Raw genomic sequence first — 21,855 nt, forward strand, 5'->3', positions numbered from 1 at the left:
ATGTGCCGAATACAGGAGCACCCAAATATATAAAACAATTACAAACGTAAGCAACCTTACTGACAAGAATGTGGTAATTGCAGGGGACTTTAATATCCCACTTACAACAATGGATAGATCATCTAGACACATGGTCAATAAAGAAACAAGGGCCCTGAATGGTACATTGGATCAGATGGACTTGACAGATATATTTAAAACTCTGCATCCCAAAGCAACAGAATATACTTTCTTCTCGAGTGCACATGGAACATTCTCCAAGATAGATCACATAGTGGGTCACAAAACAGCCCTTCATAAGTATACAAGAATTGAGATCATACCATGCATACTTTCAGACCACAATGCTATGAAGCTTGAAATCAACCACAGAAAAAAGTCTGGAAAACCTCCGAAAGCATGGAGGTTAAAGAACACCCTTAAAGAATGAATGGGTCAACCAGGCAATTAGAGAAGAAATTAAAAAAATACATGGAAACAAACGAAAATGAAAATACAACAATCCAAATGCTTTGGGATGCAGCAAAGGCAGTCCTGAGAGGAAAATACATTGCAATCCAGGCCTATCTCCAGAAACAAGAAAGACCCCCAAAACAAAATCTAACAGCACACCTAAAGGAAATAGAAGCAGAGCAGCAAAGACAGCCTAAACCCAGCAGAAGAAGAGAAATAATAAAGATCAGAGCAGAAATAAACAATATAGAATCTAAAAAACTGTAGAGCAGATCAACGAAACCAAGAGTTGGTTCTTTGAAAAAATAAACAAAATTGACAAACCTCTAGCCAGGCTTCTCAAAAAGAAAAGGGAGATGACCCAAATAGATAAAATCATGAATGAAAATGGAATTATTACAACCAATCCCTCAGAAATACAAGCAATTATCAGAGAATACCATGAAAAATTATATGCCAACAAACTGGACAACCTGGAAGAAATGGACAAATTTCTGAACACCCACACACTTCCAAAACTCAAACAGGAGGAAATAGAAAGCTTGAACAGACCCATAACCAACGAAGTAATTGAATCAGTTGTCAAAAATCTCCCAACAAATAAGAGTCCAGGACCAGATGGCTTCCCTGGGGAGTTCTACCAGACATTTAAAGCAGAGATAATACCTTTTCTTCTCAAGCTATTCCAAAAATAGAAAGGGAAGGAAAACTTCCAGACTCATTCTATGAAGCCAGTATTACTTTGATTCCTAAACCAGAGACCCAGTAAAAAAAGAGAACTACAGGCCAATATCCCTGGTGAATATGGATGCAAAAATTCTCAATAAGATACTAGCAAATCGAATTCAACAGCGTATAAAAAGAATTATTCACCATGATCAAGTGGGATTCATTCCTGGGATGCAGAGCTGGTTCAACATTCGCAAATCAATCAACGTGATACATCACATTAATAAAAGAAAAGATAAGAACCATATGATCCTGTCAATCGATGCAGAAAAGGCCTTTGACAAAATCCAGCATCCTTTCTTAATAAAAACCCTTGAGAAATTCGGGATAGAAGTAACATACTTAAAGATCATAAAAGCCATTTATGAAAAGCCCACAGCTAATATCATCCTCAATGGGGAAAAACTGAGAGCTTTTTCCCTGAGATCAGGAACACGACAGGGATGCCCACTCTCACGGCTGTTGTTTAACATAGTGCTGGAAGTTCTAGCATCAGCAATCAGACAACAAAAGGAAATCAAAGGCATCAAAATTGGCAAAGATGAAGTCAAGCTTTCACTTTTTGCAGATGACATGATAATATACACGGAGAACCAGATAGACTCCACCAAAAGTCTGCTAGAACTGATACATGAATTCAGCAAAGTCGCAGGATACAAAATCAATGTACAGAAATCAGTTGCATTCTTATACAGTACTAATGAAGCAACAGAAAGACAAAGAAACTGATCCCATTCACAATTGCACCAAGAAGCATAAAATACCTAGGAATAACTCTAACCAAAGATGTACAAAATCTGTATGCTGAAAACTATAGAAAGCTTATGAAGGAAATTGAAGAAGATATAAAGAAATTGAAAAACATTCCCTGCTCATGGGTTGGAAGAATAAATATTGTTAAAATGTCAATACTACCCAAAGCTATGTACACATTCAATGCAATCCCAATCAAAATTGCACCAGCATTCTTCTCGAAGCTAGAACAAGCAATCCTAAAATTCATATGGAATCACAAAAGGCCCCGAATAGCCAAAGTAATTTTGAAGAAGACCAAAGCAGGAGGCATCACAATCCCAGACTTTAGCCTCTACTACAAAGCTGTAATCATTAAGACAGCATGGTATAGGCACAAAAACAGACACATAGACCAATGGAACAGAATAGAAACCCCAGAACTAGACCCACAAACGTATGGCCAACTCATCTTTGACAAAGCAGGAAAGAACATCCAATGGAAAAAAGACAGCCTCTTTAACAAATGGTGCTGGGAGAACTGGACAGCAACATGCATAAGAATGAAACTAGACCACTTTCTCACACCATTCACAAAAATAAACTCAAAATGGATAAAGTACCTAAATGTGAGACAGGAAACCATCAAAACCTTAGAGGAGAAAGCAGGAAAAGACCTCTCTGACCTCAGCCACAGCAATTTCTTACTTGACACATCCCCAAAGGCAAGGGAATGAAAAGCAAAAATGAACTATTGGCACCTCATGAAGATAAAAAGCTTCTGCACTGCAAAGGAAACCACCAACAAAACTAAAAGGCAACCAATGGAATGGGAAAAGATATTTGCAAATGACATAGTGGACAAAGGGCTAGTATCCGAAATCTATAAAGAGCTCACCAAGCTCCACACCCAAAAAACAAATAATCCAGTGAAGAAATGGGCAGAAAACATGAATAGACACTTCTGTAAAGAAGACATCCGGATGGCCAACAGGCACATGAAAAGATGCTCAACATCACTCCTCATCAGGGAAATACAAATCCAAACCACACTCAGATATCACCTCAAGCCAGTCAGAGTGGCCAAAATGAACAAATCAGGAGACTATAGATGCTGGCAAGGATGTGGAGAAACGGGAACCCTCTTGCACCTTTGGTGGGAATGCAAACTGGTGCAGCCCCTCTGGAAAACAGTGTGGAGATTCCTCAGAAAATTAAAAATAGACCTACCCTATGACCCAGCATAGCACTGCTAGGAATTTATCCAAGGGATACAGGAGTACTGATGCAAAGGGGCACTTGTACCCCAATGTTTATAGCAGCATTCTCAACAATAGCCAAATTGTGGAAAAAGCCTAAATGTCCATCAACTGATGAATGGATAAAGAAATTGTGGTTCATATACACAATGGAGTACTACGTGGCCATGAGAAAGAATGAAATATGGCCCTTTGTAGCAACGTGGATGGAACTGGAGAGTGTGAAATAAGCCATACAGAGAAAGACAGATATCATATGTTTTCACTCTTATGTGGATCCTGAGGAAATTAACAGAAACCCATGGGGGAGGGGAAGGAAAAAAAAAAGGTTAGAGTGGGAGAGAGCCAAAGCATAAGAGACTCTTAAAAACTGAGAACAAACTGAGGGTCGATGGTGGGGTGGGAGGGAGGGAAGGGTAGGTGATGGGCATTGAAGAGGGTATCTTTTGGGATGAGCACTGGGTGTTGTATGGAAACCAATTTGACAATAAATTTCATATATTGAAAAAAAGAAAGAAAGAAGAACAAGTATTAACTCTTCTATAAATGTTTGGTAGAAATCCCCCTGTGAACCCATCTGACCCTGGACTTTTGTTTGTTGGGAGATTTTTGGTTACTGTTTCAATTTCATTGCTGGTAATGAGTATGTTCAAGTTTCCTATTTCTTTCTGATTCAGTTTTGGTAGTTTGTGAGTTTCTAGGAACTTATCCATTTCTTCCAGATTGCCCAATTTGTTGGCATATGATTTTTCATAATATTCTCTTATAATTGTTTTTATTTCTGAGGTGTTGGTTGTGATCTTTATCATTCCTGGTTTTATTTATTTGATTCCTTTGTCTTTTCTTTCTGATAAGTCTGGCTGGGCTTATCTGGGTTTATCAATTTTATTAACTTTCAAAGAATCAGGTGTTATTATCAGTTCTACTGTTTTTTATTGTTTGTTTGTTTCTATATAATTTATTTCTGCTCTAATCTTTATTATTTATTTTCTTCTGCTTGCTTTAGGCTTTATTTGTTGTTCTTTTTCTAGATTCTTTAGGCATAAACTTAGGCTGCATATGTGAGATTTTTCTTGCTTCTTGAAGTAGACCTGTGCATATACTTACATCATATGTCTGCTTGTGCTGCATCCCAAAGTTTTGGGGCCATAATGCTTTCAGTTTCATTTGTTTCTATGTATTTGTAGAATTCCTTTTTTGCGGTGTCTTTGTGGCTCAGTCAGTTAATCGTCCAACTCTTGATTTTAGCTTAAGTCATTTTCTCATGGTTTCTGAGATCGAGCCCTGCATTAGGCTGTGTGCTGACAGTGCAGAGCCTGCTTGGGATTTTCTCTTTCCCTCTCTCTCTGCTCTTCCTCCACTTGGTCACACAATACACATGCATGAGCCCTCTGTCTCTCAAAATAAATGAATAACCTTACTCAAATTTTTGTCCTTAATTTCCTGGTTGACCCATTGATTCTTTCGTAAGATGTTCTTTGACCTCCATGTATTTGTGGTCTTTCAAAATTTTTTCTTATGGTTGACTTCAAGTTTCATAGCATTGTGGTCTGAAAATATGAACGGTATGATCTCAATCCTTTTGTACTTGTTGAGGTCTGATTTGTGACCTAGTATGTCATCTATATTGGAGAATGTCCAATATGTGCTCAAAAAGAATGTGAATTCTGCTGCTTTTTGATAAAATGTTCTGAATGCATCTGTTTAAGTCCATCTGTTCCAGTGTGTCACTGAAAGTTATTGTTTCCTTGTTGATTTTCTGCTTGGATGATCTGTCCATTGATCTAAGTGGGGTATTAAAGTCCTCTAGTATTATTGTATTATAATCAATGTGTTATTTATGTCTGTTATTAATTGTTTTATATATTTTGGAGTTTCCAACTTGGGGGCATAAATATTTATGATTGTTAGATCTTTTGTTGGATAGACCCTTTTGTTATGGTATAGAGCCCTTCTTCATCTCTTCTTACAGTCTTTGTTTTTCTGATATAAGTATTGCTACTCTGGCTTTCTTGTAACTTCTGTTTGCATAATGGATGGTTTTCAATCTGCAGGTTTCTTTAGGTCTAAAATGAGTCTATTATAGGCAGCATAAAGATGGGTTTGTTTTTGCTGTTGTTTTTAATTCAGTGTGACACCCTATTTCTTTTTACTGGAGCATTTAGTCAATTTACATTCAGAGTGATTATTGATAGATATAAATTTAGTGCCATTTTACTACATGCTACACTGTTGTATCTGAAAATTTTCTCTGGTCCTTACTAGTATTTGTTGCCTTTGTCTTTCTTTCCCACTCAAAGAATCCCCCATTAATATATCTTGCAGCTCTGGTTTAGTGGTCAGAAACTCGTTTACTTTCTGTTTGGGAAATTCTTTATCTCTCCTTTTGTTCTGAATACTGGATTGAGTATTCATGGATGCATATTTTTTCCATTCAACACATTGAATATATCATGCCATTCCCTTCTGGGGTGCCAAGTTTTTATGGAGAGCTGTGCTACTAATTTTCTTTGTCTTCTCTTGTAAGATAAGGAATTCTTTTGTCTTGCTGCTTTTAGGATTTTTTCTTTATCTTTATATTTTCCAAGTTTGACTATGATATGTGTTTTTAATTTTTTTTAATATTTATTTCCTTTGAGAGAGAAAGATAGAGATAGAGAGAGAGAGCGAGCACAAGCTCTGGGGAGGGGCAGAGAGAGAGAGGGAGAGAGAAACCCAAGCAGGCTCTGGGCTGTCAGTGCAGAGTCCCATGCGGGTTTGATCTCACAAACTGTGAGGTCATCACTTGAACTGAAATAAAGAGTTGGATGCTTAACCAACTGAGCCACCCAGGCACCCCAACTATGATATGTCTTGGTGTTGGCGTGCTTTTGCTGATTTTTAAGGAAGTTCTCTGTGCTTCCTAGATTTGGATATCTCTTTCCTTCCCCAGGTTAAGGAAGTTTTCAGCTATAATTTCCTCAAATAAACCTTTTGTTCCCCTTTCCTTCTCTTCTTCCTCTGAGGCTGCTATGATATGAATATTATTATAATTTATAGAGTTACTGAATTCCCTAAGTCTACATTCATGATCTAATATTTTTCTTTCCCTCTTCTTTTCAGCTTCAGTATTTTCCATAATTTTATGTTCTCTATCACTTATTCATTCCTCTGCTTCTTCCATGCTTATAGTCATTACAATCAGTTCGTTTCAAATCTTGGTTATGCATTTTTCATTTTTGCTTGACAAGTTTTTAGGTCTTTAATCTCTGTGGTAAGGAATTCCCTGCTGTCTTCTATGTTTTTCTCATGCCCAGCTGGTATCATTGTAATTATTGCTTTAAATTCTGGAACATGAATATTATATCTGTCTCAATGAGATCAGTGGCCATTAACTTTTCTTGTTCTATCTTTTAGGATGAATTCTCCTGTCTTGGCATTTTTAAATTTATTTTATTAACGTTGATTTATTTTTTTGGGGGGGTGGGGAGAGAGAGAATGAGAGAGAGAGAGAGAGAGAGAGAGAGAGAGAGAGAGAGAGAGAGAGAGAGAAAGAAAGAAAGAAAGAAAGAGAAAGAAGGAAAGAAAGAGGGAGTGGATAAAGAGAAGCTGAACATAGGTATTTGAACTTTTGAATCTCTGCAGAGATTTTTGCATCATACTGTTGAATCTCTGCAGAAATATGGCATTATTGGTACCTGTCCCAAAGCCGTGATACCACCTGAAGACACAGTGTCTGTCAACTGGGAAAGGTGGAAGTATGTAAGCAACCTTTTTAGAGCTTCCTAACAGTGTATTTTCATTGAGTTTGAGCTCCAGCTGTGGTAATACGTAGGCACATGTGGTCGTGGTCCTCCCTGGGCAACACTGGAGGACTACAACCACCAATATGAAGGTAGTGGGAAGACCAGATGAGGTGCATACCACCTGCCCCTGCCAAAGCATGTGTGCCAAAAAGTGATCTTGCTCACTATGTGCTGCTGATTAGCATGGATTATTATTTTTTTTAAATATAATTTATTGTCAAATTGGCTTCCATACAACACCCAGTGTTGTTGGCTCATCCCAGCAAGTGCCCTCCTAAATGCCTATCACCCACTTTCCCCTATCCCCCATCCCCCATCAACCCTCATTTTTTTCTCTGTATTTAAGAGTCTCTTATGGCTTGCTTCTCTCCCTCTCTGTTTGTAACTTTTTTTCCCCATTCCCCTTTCTCATTGTCTTCTGTTAAGTTTCTCAAGATCGACATATGAATGAAAACATATGATATCTGTCTTTCTCTGACTGACTTATTTCGCTTAGCCTAGTACCCTCTAGTTCCATCCACGTTGCTGCAAATGGCCAGATTTCATTCTTTCTCATTGCCAAGTAGTATCATGTTGTATATACATAAACCACATCTTCATTATCCATTCATCAGTTGATGGGCATTTAGGCTCTTTCCATAATTTGGCTATTGGTGAAAGTGCTTCTATAAACATTGGGGTACATGTGCCCCTATGCATCAGCACTCCTGTATCCCTTCGGTACATTCCTAGTAGTGCTATTTCTGGGTCATACGGTAGTTGATTTTTACTTTTTTGAGGAACCTCCACACTGTTTTCCAGAGTGGCTGCACCAGTTTGCATTCCTATCAGCAGTACAAGAAGTTTCCCATTTCTCCACATCCTCGCCAGCATCTATAGTCCTCAATTTGATCATTTTAGCCGGTGTGAGGTGATATCTCAGTGTGGCTTTGATTTGTATTTCCCTATGATGAGTGATGTTGAGCTTTGTTTCATGTGTCTGTTGGCCACTTCTTTGGAAAATTGTCTATTCATGTTTTCTGCCCATTTCTTCACTGGAGTATTTGTTTTTTTGAATGATGATTTTGTTAAATTCTTTATAGATTTTGGATACTAACACTTTATCCTATATGTCATTTCCAAATATCTTTTCCCATTTTGTCAGTTGCCTTTTAGTTTTGTTGATTGTTTCCTTTGTAGTGCAGAAGACTTTTATCTTGATGAGGTCCCAATAGTTCATTTTTGCTTTTAACTCCCTTGCCTTTGGAGATGTGTCAAGTAAGAAATTGCTGTGGCTGAGGTCAAGGAGGTTGTTGCCTGCTTTCTCCTCTAGGGTTTTGATGGTTTCCTATATCACATTTAGGTCTTTCATCCATTCTGAGTTTATTTTTGTGTATGGTGTAAGAAAGTGGTCTAGTTTCATTTTTCTGCATGTTGCTGTCCAGTTCTCCCAGCACCATTTGTTAAAGAGTCTTTTTTCCATTGGATGCTGTTTCCTGCTTTGTCAAAGATGAGTTGTCCATACATTTGTGGGTTCAATTCTGGAGTCTCTATTCTACTCCATTGGTCTATGTGTCTGTTTTTGTGCCTATACCATACTGTCTTGATGATTGCAGCTTAGTAGTAGAGGTTAAGTCTAGAATTGTGATGCCTCCCACTTTGATTTTCTTCTCCAATATTACTTTGGTTATTCGGGTTCTTTTGTGGTTCTATACAAATTTTAGGATTGTTTGTTCTAGCTTTGAGAAGAATGCTGGTACAATTTTTATTGGGATTGCATTGAATGTGAAGATTGTTTTGGGTCATAGTGACATTTTAACAATATTTATTCTTTCAATCCATGAACACAGAATGTTTTTCCATTTCTTTGTGTCTTCTTCAACTTCCTTCATAAGCTTTCTGTAGTTTTTAGCATATAAATTTTTTCATCTTTGGTTAGATTTATTCCTAGGTATTTTATGGCTTGTGGTGCAATGTAAATGAGATAAGTTTCTGTATTTTTCTTTCTGCTGCTTCATTATTGGTGTATAAAAATGCAACTGATTTCTGTACAATGATTTTATACCCTCCGACTTTGCTGAATTCATGTATCAGTTCTACCAGATGGAGAACTTGTGGAGTCTGTCAGGTTTTCCATATACAGTATCATGTTGTCTGCAAAAAGTGAATGTTTGACTTCTTCTTTGCCAATTTTGATGCCTTTTATTTCTCTTTGTTGTCTGATTGCTGATGCTAGTGGTGAGAATGGACATGCCTGTCATGTTTCTGATCTCAGGCGGAAAGCTCTCAGTTTTTCCCCATTGAGGATGATATTAGCTGTGGGCTTTTTATAAACGGCTTTTATGATGTTTAAGTATGTTTCTTTTATCCTGAATTTCTTGAGGTTTTTATTAAGAAAGGATGCTATATTTTGTCAAATGCTTTTTCTGCATCGATTGAGAGGATCATATGGTTCTTATCTTTTATTAATGTGATGTATCACATTGATTTGTGACTACTGAACCAGCCCTGCAGCCCAGGAATGAATCCCACTCAATCACAGTGAATAATTCTTTTAATATGCTGTTGAATTCAATTTGCTAGTATCTTGTTGAGAATTTTTGCATCCATTTTGATGAGGGATATTGGTCTGTGATCCTCCTTTTTTGTTGGGTCTCTGGTTTGGGAATCAAAGTAATGCTGGCTTCATAGCATGAATCTAGAAGTTTTCCTTTCATTTATATTTTTTGAAACAGCTTGAAAAGGATAGGTATTAACTCTGATTTAAATGTCTGGTAGAATTCTCCAGGGAAGCCACCTGGTCCAGGACTTTTATTTTTTGGGAGATTTTTGATAACTGATTCAATTTCTTCACTAATTATGGTTCTGTTTAAATTTTCTATTTCTTCCCGTTTGAGTTTTGGAAGTGTGTGGGTGTTAGGAATTTGTCCATTTCTTTCAGGTTGTCCAGTTTGTTGGCATATAATTTTTCATAGTATTCTCTGATAATTGCTTTTATTCCTGAGGGATTGGTTATAATAAATCCATTTTCATTCATGGTTTTACCTATTTGGGTCCTCTCTCTTTTCTTTTTGAGAACCCTGGCTAGAGATTTATCAATTTTGTTTATGTTTTCAAATAACCAACTCTTAGTTTCATTGATCTGTTCTACTTTTTTTCTGAATTCTATATTGTTTATTTCTGCTTTGATCTTTATTATTTGACCTCGTATGCTGGGTTTGGGATGTCTTTGTTCTTCTGCTTCTAGTTCCTTTAGGTGTGCTGTTAGATTTTGTATTTGGGGTCTTTCTTGTTTCTTGAGATAGGCCTGGGCTGCAATGTATTTTCCTCTTAGGACTGCCTTTGCTGCATCCCAAAGCGTTTCGATTGTTGTGTTTTCATTTTCATTTGTTCCATATATTTTTAAATTTCTTCTCTAATTACCTGGTTGACCCATTCGTTCTTTAGTAAGATGTTCTTTAACCTCCATGCTTGTGGAGGTGTTCCAGACTTTTTCCTGTCGTTGATTTCAAATTTCATAGCACTGTAATCTGAAAGTGTGCATGGTATGATCTCAATTCTTTTATATTTATTGAGGGCTGTTTTGTGACCCAGTATGTGATGTATCTTGGATGTTCTATGTGCACTCAAGAAGAATGTGTATTTTGATGCTTTGGGCTGAAAAGCTCTGTATATATCTGTCAAGTCCATCTGGCTCAGTGTATCATTCAGGGCCATTGCTTCTTTACTGATTTCCTGCCTAGATGATCTGTCTATTCATGTAAGTGGAGTATTAAAGTCCCCTGCAATTACCACATTCTTACCAATAAGATTGAGTATGCTTCTGAGTAATTGGTTTATATATTTGGGTGTTTTTGAATTTGGTGCATAGACAGTTATGATTATTAGCTCTTCCTCATGGATAGGCCTTGTAGTTATTATATAATGCCCTTCTTCATCTCTTGGTACAGACTTTAATTTAAAGTCTAGTTTGTCTGATATAAGTATGGTTATTCCAGCTTTCTTTTGACTTCCAATAGCATTATAGATGGTTCTCCATTCCCTCACTTTCAATCTGGTGTCCTCAGGTCTAAAATGGGTCTCTTGTGGACAGCAAATAGATGGGTCTTGTTTTTTTTTTTAATCCATTCTGATACCCTATGTCTTTTGATTGGAGCATTTATTCCATTTACATTCAGTGTTATTATTGAAAAATACGGATTTAAAGTCATTGTGTTATCTGTAGGTTTCATGCTTGTAGTGATATCTCTGGTCCTTTGTGGTCTTTGCAACATTTCACTCACAGAGGACCCATAGGGTCTCTTGTAGGGTTGGTTTAGTGGTGATGAATTCCTTCAGTTTTTGTTTGTTTGGGAAAACCTTTTTCTCTCCTTCTACTCTGAATGATAGGCTTGGTGGATAAAGGATTCTTGGCTGCATATTTTTCCTGTTTATCACATTGAAGATTTCCTGCCATTCCTTTCTGGCCTGCCAAGTTTCAGTAGATAGGTCTGCTACTACCCTTATGTGTCTATCTTTGTATGTTAAAGCCCCGTTCATCCCTTGTTGCTTTCAGAATTCTCTTTTTATCCTTGTATTTTGCCAGTTTCACTATATGTCATGCAGAAGGTCAACCCAAGCTACGTCTAAAGGGAGTTCTCTGTGCCTCTTGATTTCAATGTCTGTTTCCTTCCCCAGATTGGGAAAGTTCTCAGCTATGATTTGTTCAAATACACCTTCAGCCCCTTTCTCTGTCTCTTTTTCTTCTGGAATTCCAATGATACAGGTATTGTTACGTTTGACTGAATCACTTACTTCTGTAATTCTCCTCTTGTGATCCTGGATTTTTTAAATCTCTCTTCTCAGCTACCTCTTTTTCCATAATTTTGTCTTCTAATTCACCAATTCCCCCCTTTGCCTCTTCAACCCGTGCTGTGGCCACCTCTGTTTTATTTTGTACCTCATTTATAGCATTTTTAAAAATTTATCATGACTATTTTTTATTCTTGGTCTGCAGCAATATATTCTCTGCTGTCTTCTGTGCTTTTTTCACGCCCAGTGATGAATCTTATGACTATTATTCTAAATTCTTGTTCAGTTATATTGTTTATATCTGTTTTGGTCAATTTTTTAGCTGTCACTTTTCCCTGGAAATTCTTTTGAGGAGAGTTCTTCCGTTTCATCATTTTGGCTAATTATCTGTCCCTTATGAGTTTGAAAATCTTGTTATGTGCTCAGCACCTGTGAGCACTGCTATATTAAAGGGGGGTCATACACTGTCTAGGACTTGGCCCTTCAGGAGGTGTTTTTGGAGAGTGTTACTTGCACTCTGTTATTGTGACTTTGGTTATTTCATTTCCCTCCTCACAGTGATGTTTTGACCCTCCACCAGATGTGCTTTGATTTTTTCCTTGAAGTAGCCCTGGAAAGGAAAGGAAACAAACAAACAGAAAACAAAAACGCACAAAGACACAAACACATCAAACAAACAAACAAATAAACAAAAACAATCCAAAAGCAAGAAAACAGAAACACCAACTACAAGTAAAGATCAGGGTATGGGTGGTGCTGATGGAAGAGCACATACAAGGAGAAAAATGACTGGGATGGGGAAAAAGAAAAAAATAAACATTGACCAGGAAGAGAAACTAAAGGGCTTAATCCAGAGAGAGAGAGAGAAAGGAAAATATAGAAGCAGTGAGGAAAAAGAAATGAAGATAAAGTTACCCAGACAGAAATTATGCAGGTGATTATTCCAGAGAAAGGGAAAGAAAAGTAAGAAGGAGGTGTAGAACAAGTATCAAGAGAATGGATTAAATGTCTGCTTGAACAAACCAACAACCAGAGTAACCAGCCTAGCGGAGGGAAGAGATAAGAAGGAGAAAAGGAAGGAAGAATATATCTATATAACAAGAATTGCCCTAGAATTAATCCAGGCAATGAGCAACACTGGTCTGGAGGAGGGGGCCATCGGGTTCCTCAGTGTCTATCCCCGCTCCAGTAGAATGCAGTGACCTATTGTGGAAGGCTGTGGTTTGGTATAGGCAGGTCCTGCCTCTACTGTGGTTCCAGAAGAGCTATCCCAGAGGCCCCACCTTGGGATGACACCCACTTATTCTGTGACAAACGTCCACTCTAATAGGAATTAAGAGAAACAATCATCATAAGAATTTTTTACATCCCACTTACAGTGAAAGGTCCAAATCTAGGCATCATCTTTTCCTTTCTGTCTCCATGTGGGTCACAAGGCCTCCTTTAGGGATTTATAATGAACACTATTTACTTAAGTGGACATCATGGACACAGTAGGACACGTGGTGATGGCGAAAAACATGGGAGGTGACTCCTTCAGTAAAATTCCTATTTCTTTGCTTCTATTACCTGATGTCCTAGGAGTGGGGTTGTGGAAGGAAATCTAGAGGCAGGCATAGAAGATAGTTTAAAAGTCCCATACATGAAGCAGTAGAAAGCACAGAAGAGTCAAAAAATAAATTTCTGGGACAAATGCCCACAGAGTTTCAAATGGAGCATCTTCTTTAAAGGAAAAATAAAAGCAATATTTGTTTTCTTTCATCTATTCTGCATTTTTTATATGAAAATTCTGTTCAGATGAAATTATCAGTATACTTATTATAATACCAAGCTCTGATAAAAACCTGATGGCACATCTATGCATTTTAGAGAAATTTGTGCATCATTGAAAATGAAACTATTTCTTTTACAGGAACCAGCTGGTTTCAGCAGTTATTAAGCTTGATTTATTTTGAAGAACATCGCAAAGGCATTGGGAATCTGGAAACAGTTGATCGAGTCCCCTTCTTCGAGTACAACTTTCGAAAAATGGATTTTGTTGAAAGACCATCTCCTCGTCTCTTTGCTACCCACCTCCCATACTACTTGGTTCCAAGGGGGCTGAAGAACAAAAAAGCAAAGGTAGGAAATAGACCATGGCTGCTGAAAAATAACTGCTCTTTTTTTATTGTTTCATTTCATTTCATTACATTGATACTACACTCATCTAGCTGTTAGCAAATGTGGCATTTCACATACTTAAAGTTTCAATAGCCATTTGTGTTCTTATCTTACAGTATGAGATTTTTATCTTGCACCCTTTGTTTTCTGATTATATAAATAATACATCCATTAAAAGATAAAAGAGTATATTTGTGTGTATTTAATGTAATGTACAGAATGTATTATAATATCATGTACATTATATATTATATATCCTTTAATTTTTTAATTAGCTGTATTACCAAGTATATATAAACTGCTAACAATTCCTTTTTCTTTTCTCTGTGTGCCCTCCTTGCTTCCTTTAGACACTTCCAAACTATTTTGCCCACTTTCTCTTCAAATGTACCTAGTTCATTGGAAGTCGCAGGAAAGTTCAGAGCAAATCATTTGTCTCTACTGAGTGATCAGTCACCTCCATCTATTGATAATTTCAGCTCTTGGCTCATTTTCTTCCTTTCTACCTCTTCTCCTGTCACTCATGGGATTATTTCAAAGTTGATGTGCATTGTCTCTGGCTGGCCAGACAGGAGTGAAGCCAAATTGCACCCAAAGAGTCAACATGAAGGAGGCACTCCTTGTCAGGGACACACAAGTGCAGGATTTCCTCCTTCAGGTTGACCCATCAGGCTCTGCACTGGCCTCCCATACCCCTAGCCCTGCCAGGTCTCTCAGGGTTGACTTCAACTCCAGCTACCTTTTCTTCCACCAACTTCAGTAATCCTCTAAGACAACATATGTGTTATAAACTGCCTTTTTTAAATGACACTATTTGCTGTCTGATGGAATACATACTTACCTGTGTATTTATTATCTGTGTTTCTGGCCAAAATGGAAATTCTTGAGAGAGATGGAGTTCACAATGCATATGTACATTGAATAAATTATAAAAACGATCATCAGTAATTGCCCTAACATGAATCTTGACTTTAAGCACCTTGTTATCTGAGTGCTGTCTCCTTTTCCTCCTACTCTCTTCAGGTGTCCCTTGCAGGGGTGTGTCGGCACTTTCAGGTCTCCAGTTCCCCTCTCCCTCCACTTCTTCCCTCTCACTCAACATTTGTCCATACAAGATATGTCCATACATATCTTTAATTTCTCCTAACCCACCAATGACTCTATATTTCACATTCAAATCCCATTTGTCAAAATCTCTTCCTCCATTCAACTCTGTTATGATCAGCTGCCAACACCTAACTCTGATGAAACAAAGTTGTTGTATATTAGGACCTATGTTCATGAAACTCCTAGTGTGATATGAAAAAACCAAAACACTTAAAAAGTGTGTCTTGTCTTTACATTTGAGGTCACAATTCTCACATTTTACTTTTTAAAAACTATTTTGCTTCCACCCTTCCCAAAATGACTCTTTGATGCTTTTTTCTGTTCTCAAAGCTCGACAGCATTCTGCTCACCTATCCCGTAAAAGGCTATCCAATAAACCATTCCCAGTAGATGTCCTCCATATCCAAAGCCTCCGCTCACTGCCTTCCCTCCTTAAGAAGAAAAGGTGGGGTGTGTAGACATTTTCTATTCTTATTACATATCTGCCTCTCCACTCATGGTTTGAATCCCTTTTTGGATCAGCTTTCTCTATCCCACTGTTTCACAAATGGGAGACATTTTTGTTGCCAGAATATTGGCAATATTTGTAGGCATTTGTGGTTAGAGTGGTGATGGTGTTATTGTTAGTGGTTGAGGCCCAGGATGCTGATGTATGCCTTATGATGCTCAAGGTAGCCCCAACAACAAAGAGTTTTCTGAGAGTAATGTCCATGGTGCCACTGTTGAGAGACTTGCTCTATTCTCAAAGATTTTGCTTGAACAATGTAACATTCATTTTTTCATTCATCACTGATTTCCTTGTGTTTAACTGGATCATTCTGTTTGACCCCAAATCAAGTTTTCATGTAGCACATTTTAACAATAAAACAAAACTTGTCTTTCTCCATTTCACTTTCAGCTACTTTCCTTCATTTACTGTTTGAGGTCAACTTAAAAGTATTTAGCCTCACTCTCCACTCTTTCATTGAATCCTGAATGTCAATGTCACTTTTTTTTAATGTTTATTTTTGAGAGACAAAGAGACAGAGCACAAGCAGGGAGAGACAGAGAGAGGGAGACACAAAATTCAAAACAGGCTCCAGGCTCTGAGCTATCAACACAGTTCCCAATGTGGGGCTCCAACTCATGAACCGTGAGATCACGACTGGATGCTTAACTGACTGAGCCACCCAGGCACCCCTCAATGTCACTTATTTTTTATAATTTTCAAAAAGCAGGGATTATTTCTTGATCATTTTACTTGGCCTATTACTGACATCTGACATAATTGATCACTTTCTACTTCTTTAAACATTTTCTTTTCCTGCTGTTCCAGATAGGACATTCCTGGTATCAGCCTGTCTCAGTAGACACTTAGAGCATACTCTATCCAGCAACCAATTCCTCTCCTCATATTTCATGTCAGCGGAACTCTCATTTTGTTTGGGTTTGTATCCTCTGTGTGCTTTTGGCCTGATAGTTTAATCCCCAGCTGGGGAGAGGGTACAATTTAGTTGGTCCAAAGCCTGGTTTTGGTACCAGGAATCTTGCAGTGATTTATTCAGATACAGGTAAGTGACAAGCTTATGAGCAATGACACAGGTAAAGAAGTTTCTTCTTCTTTCAGAAGTTTCATGTCTTCTCGGAGAAAGTTTCTTCACTCTTTAAAGAGACCATGGGGATGAAAAGTAGTAGCCATCTGGGACATGGAGGAGATTCAACAAGTCAGAGTAGAAAAGTGGGAGACTCTAAGTCCATGATAGCATCAAGATGATGAGTTAACCCAACCTGCTGTACTCACATCTTGGCCTTGGTGTTCTGTGAGAAAAGTTGATCACTTTACTATTTAGGAAATGTTATTTGAGTTTTTTTTAAACATATACAATAACGTTCTGAGATACTGTTCCTTCCTTCTTCCTTTCTTCCTCTAACCTTTGAGAAGTGAGGATTCCCGTGTATTCTCCCTCTGTAATTAATACCCCAGTTATAGTATCTAATCACATAACTTTAAATACAACGTATGTACAGTTGATTTCTCCCTTTAATTCTAGACTAATGTAAACTATTTACTATTTCCTATATTATATCCATAGAGATTTCAAATATCTCTATGGACTTTATTATCCAAATATGGAACTCAAATATCCAAATGGAATTTTGATTTTATCTTCAAAACACTCCTCTATTAATAACTTGTATCATTATCTACTTAACAGGGGTATGATCAAGATACGTGGCATAAGTTACTCAGCTATCCCATTGTGTAGATGTCACTTTTACATAAGTATATGGATTAATGAGAAGAAGCCATTCCCCAATCCAAAGCCAGAGACATGAAGAATCATAGCAAGGGAGTGAAAAGAACTTCTTCCTTCACATTTAGGAGGATTTCTTATTTCTTTATGGAAATATCAACTGCTGTTGATATTTATTGGATGTTATCCACCACTTTGTTAACATCAAGTAAATCCCCTGAGTGAAAGACTCTATTTCCAGTGCAGTGGGATCACTCAGGGATGACATCTATTAGCTCATCTCCTAGCTTAAGCAGGCAATGTGCAGGGAGGTGGAAAATAAATAAAACCTTTCCTATAATGAACCTGGAAGCTTCCTCTATTAGGAACTAACAAACTATACACATGCCATTTCACAATGAAGATACAAGCCTTAGGTTTTATACAGAGCCCCTGAACATCCTGTACACATGCTGAATAAGCCATTTAATTGTGGGTTGGACAGATATTGATTATATTCTCTATTCTAACATCATTGGGTTGCTTATTGTTTTATGAAATTATATCTTCTGATTGGTTATAGTAAACAATTTTAAAAATGAATCCCATATTCTTTTGATGCAGAAAATACTGAACTGGTGACTTCTATCTTCCCAGTATTTGTGCTTAACACTGTGAAGGTATATAAATAAGAACCATGTAAACCATACACTGGGGCATCAGAAAAAACACACTCTAGGTGCACCAGGGTGGTTCAGTCAGCTGAGCATCTGACTCTTGATTTTGGCTCAGATCATGATCCCAGGGTCCTGGCATAGAGCCTCACCTTGGACTCTGCACTGAGTGTGGAGGCTTCTTAAGATTCTCTCTCTCTTGGGGTTCCTGGGTGGTTCTGTTGGCTATGTGTCTGACTTTGGCTCAGGTCATGATCTTGTGGTTTGTGGGTTGGGACCCTGAGTCGGGCTCTGTGTTGACAGCTCAGAGTCTGGAGCCTGTTTTGGATTCTGTGTCTCCCTCTCTCTCTCTGCCTCCCCCCTGCTCATGCTCTGTCTCTCTCAAAAATAAATAAACATTAAAAAATTAAAAATAACAATTCTCTCTATTTTCCCCTCTCTCCTGCTTGTTGTCTCTCTCTCTCTCCCAAAACCAAATTAAAAACAAGAAAAACACACTAAATTTTCTAAGATGATTGAAAACATTTTAGCAAGTTTTTCCTATTGCCATGATTTATAGCTAAGAGGCATTTTCACATATATTTATTGATGTAGGAACAAGAGAATATTGTCGCTCTCTGGGGGAGTTAAGAAGAGGTACCATGTGAGGTGTGTCTTGAGGAGTAATTGATAGTCACTAGGCCAATTGTGAAGAGAGAGGCATTGCAGGGAATGAGTAAGGCAAAATACAAGAGAGAGCTGAATATATGCATGATATGATACGGTTAGGAGACTGAAGTTCAACTAACAGGCTTCATCCAATTGTAAGGTATTAGGGTAAAAATATAACAGAATGAAAGCTTCAGAAATATTGAATGCTTCCTTTCTTTGCAGATTATTTACATATACAGAAACCCTAAGGATGTTATGTGCTCATATTTCCACTTTTCAAAGAATGTGACATTACAAGTTACAAGTTCCTTTGAGGAATTTATGGAACAATTTCTAGAAGGAAAAGGTAACTAAAGTTTTATAAACTAAGTAATAAGTTTGGTGTCTTGTGTTTTTAGACTTAGTGAATGGCAGAGGGAAAGAGGATGCTGAAAAAGAGTTGCATGGGTCAGTAATCAACATATGAAGCTAGTTGGTAGGGTCACTTGGGTAACCAAGTTCAGCCACTGTTGCAAACACTGATCATTCTCTCTCCCTCTCAGGAGAGTGTCAAGATTTCAGTCATACCACCAGAAAATATGTGCATCTAATATGAAAAGAATATTTCACTAGCACACAGATTTCTGTTCTAGCTAAGGGAGAAGCATCTCAGTTTAGATACCGGTTGGGAACTTTGCACTGCGTATCGCAGGGGGCACCTCCCAGGAGCTTCTATTTGACAAAGTTCCGTTCTACATTCTTTTCTTTAAAAAGTACTTTAAAAAATATTTTTATTTGTTTTTTAATGAATCTCTACACCCAACTTTGGGATCGAACTAACCACCCCGAGATCAAGCGTTGTATGCTCTATTCACTGGGCCAGCCAGGCAACCTCACATCGTTAGGACTGATTCTGAGGATGATGATCTGGAACAGCAGAGTTAACAGATTCGCCTGTAATGCACTGTGCCCAGCTGCAGTGACTCATCAGCAAGTTCTCATGTTCCACGCAGCAGGGAAATAGCTCCATGCGCCTTTGGAATCAGCGAGAGGAAGGAGAAGCAGAGGATTCCTCCTTCTGTTCCCTTTTGGTTTTTCTTACCCCATGTTAAGGTGATTTCCTGTCTATATGAAATGCGCTTTTAAGAGACCAATTTCTCCTTGAGTCATGTAATTGTTTCGTGGTGGAAGCTGGATGGTTTTTCCACAACCAGGCGCGAGTGGAAATCTGAAATCTAGCAGCACATTTCCTTTTCCTTCTTTGTTACTGAGGCATCCTGCATCTTCTAATACTGTGTCTTATTTTCAACGGGTTCAGCATATTTACCTAATTATGTATCTGTTCTCCCCACAGTGTTGGGAAGCCTTTGGTTTGACCACATCAAAGGTTGGTATGAGCACAAAAGCCTCTTCAACATTCAGTTCTTGATGTATGAGGAGATGAAGAAGGTGAGAAACGTGACATTAGTGACTTCTCTGAAGCTGTAAGTCATCCTGGCCGAATGAATATCAAGGTTCATGCTCAACATCCAAAGGACGATATCAAATTTGAGATCCCAGATACAGTGTACCAGGAGACGTTCTTCCAGTATCACTTCTAAGCTTTCTTTACCAGGTGTTCATTTCCAAAGCATACTGGAGCTTTCTTTTCAAAGATTGTCTCTGTGTGAGGAATTGTCTGTTGATGTATGTGGGCATGCATATCTTTGATTATTTTGAGCCAGGTTATTGTTCTCTCTTTCATGGATTTTTAAGTCTGTTTTCTGCACTGTGTAATCTAGTAACATTCTACATGTTATGTTGCACCTCTTGGGAAATTTTAATCTTGTCTGCATTGTATATGGTTAAGCATTGCAAGAAAAATTAAATGAAAATGTCTGTGTATGATTAGAAAGAATTCAGTTCCTGGACAGTCAAGTCCAAATGGCTTAAAACAGAAGAAGTTCTACTGCTTATTGACTGAATTCCAGAGGTAGGACATCCTGATGCTGGGTGTGGCAGCTCAGACATGTCGAGAATGTCCCTGCATTTTCTGTCTTTCCTTCATATCATATTTGGTGTGGCTATGATGTCTCCCCTCGTAGTAGAAGAATGGTTGTTGTAGTTCCAAAGTCATGTCCTTAGATGATAGCATGCATGGGAGAAAGAAAGGGAAATGGGAGAAAAAGGGCTTTCTTGCCTTGCACTGTTTGTACCTTTTCTCCATGAGGAAAATCCCTCTCAGAAGTTTCTGTTTCATTTCCTCTTTCGGTTTCAATGCCAAAATGGTGTCATGTGACCACCCCAGACTAATATCTTGTAGAGGACAATTGGATTGCCATGAGGGTCTTAGATCGATCAGGATCATTACTAGAATGGGCCTGGGCATTGCTGCCAGAAACCCCCCCCCCAGGGATCTCTTAGCGAGAAAGAAGACAAAGAGTTCAAGGCAGGCAAGATGAAGGGCTGATGAATAGTTTTCACTAGTTTGGGTTCCAGCTGCCCCAATATCATGACAGCAAGACTAGACTGTCTTGTTGAGACCATATCTCCTACCAAATAAGAGATTCAAGTATCTGGCCAGCCTTGCAACCTTCCTCACAATATGGGCCATCCATTGCCTCCAACCTCGTCTCCCATCTTTCTCACCCAAAGCCTGTCAGACAGATATAGCTCCAGGGAAACTCAACTTCTAATACCCTATGACCTGATATTTCATACCTTCCATGCAACCACAGTGTTGCAGATATTCTTTCTTTTGTCTAGATTCCATACCTTTAGTTTGTCTACCTAGAAAACTCCTGTTTTTGCTTTAATCCCCAGAACAAATTTCTCATCTTTGTTGAAACTTTCTCTGAAATCTGTTACACAATTACTCTCAGCCCATAGGTCCTACTACTGAATTCCCAGCACTGATCCCCTGTTGTGGCTCTGATCACCGGCACCATCATGCAGGGCAGTGTTTGACACAATAGCTACTCCCCAGATACTTGCCAAGTTACCACAGATAAAATGAAATATGAGCGTTCCTAAAATTAACCCAAATGTGTTCTAAAACGGTGGACAAGTCAAGTTTAATTTACCAAGAAAGATAAGCAAGTCACTGCTTATGGTCAGCTCTAGTTCTTTTTTTTTCTTTTCTTCTAAAATTGTTTTATTTTTTCATTCAACATTATGTATGTGACCTAGTTTTGTATTGGCTTTTTCTTTTCTTTTCTTTTTAAATTTCCATCCTAGTTAGTTAGCATATTGTGCAATAATGATTTCAGGAGTAGATTCCAGTGATTCATCCCCTATGTATAACACCCAGTGCTCATCTCAACTAGTACTTTCCTTAATGACCTTTTACCATTTAGTCCATCCT

At 38.1% G+C, this 21,855-nt stretch overlaps 1 protein-coding gene across 4 annotated transcripts in view; it reads left to right on the forward strand.

Annotated features, from left to right (window-relative positions):
• LOC101090867 (amine sulfotransferase-like) overlaps positions 1–21,855 on the forward strand; it is a 47,861-nt gene that overhangs the window by 22,625 nt on the left and 3,381 nt on the right. For all 4 annotated transcript variants that reach the window (XM_003986487.4, XM_019831114.2, XM_019831115.2 and 1 more), the window contains 3 exons: positions 13,641–13,849; positions 18,756–18,879; positions 19,867–19,961. In XM_003986487.4, the coding sequence (XP_003986536.1) occupies positions 13,641–13,849; positions 18,756–18,879; positions 19,867–19,961 (428 nt within the window). The remainder of the gene's footprint in view (positions 1–13,640; positions 13,850–18,755; positions 18,880–19,866; positions 19,962–21,855) is intronic.

Source organism: Felis catus, chromosome B2 (genome assembly GCF_018350175.1).
Source record: "Felis catus isolate Fca126 chromosome B2, F.catus_Fca126_mat1.0, whole genome shotgun sequence".
Classification (NCBI taxonomy): Eukaryota; Metazoa; Chordata; class Mammalia; order Carnivora; family Felidae; genus Felis; species Felis catus.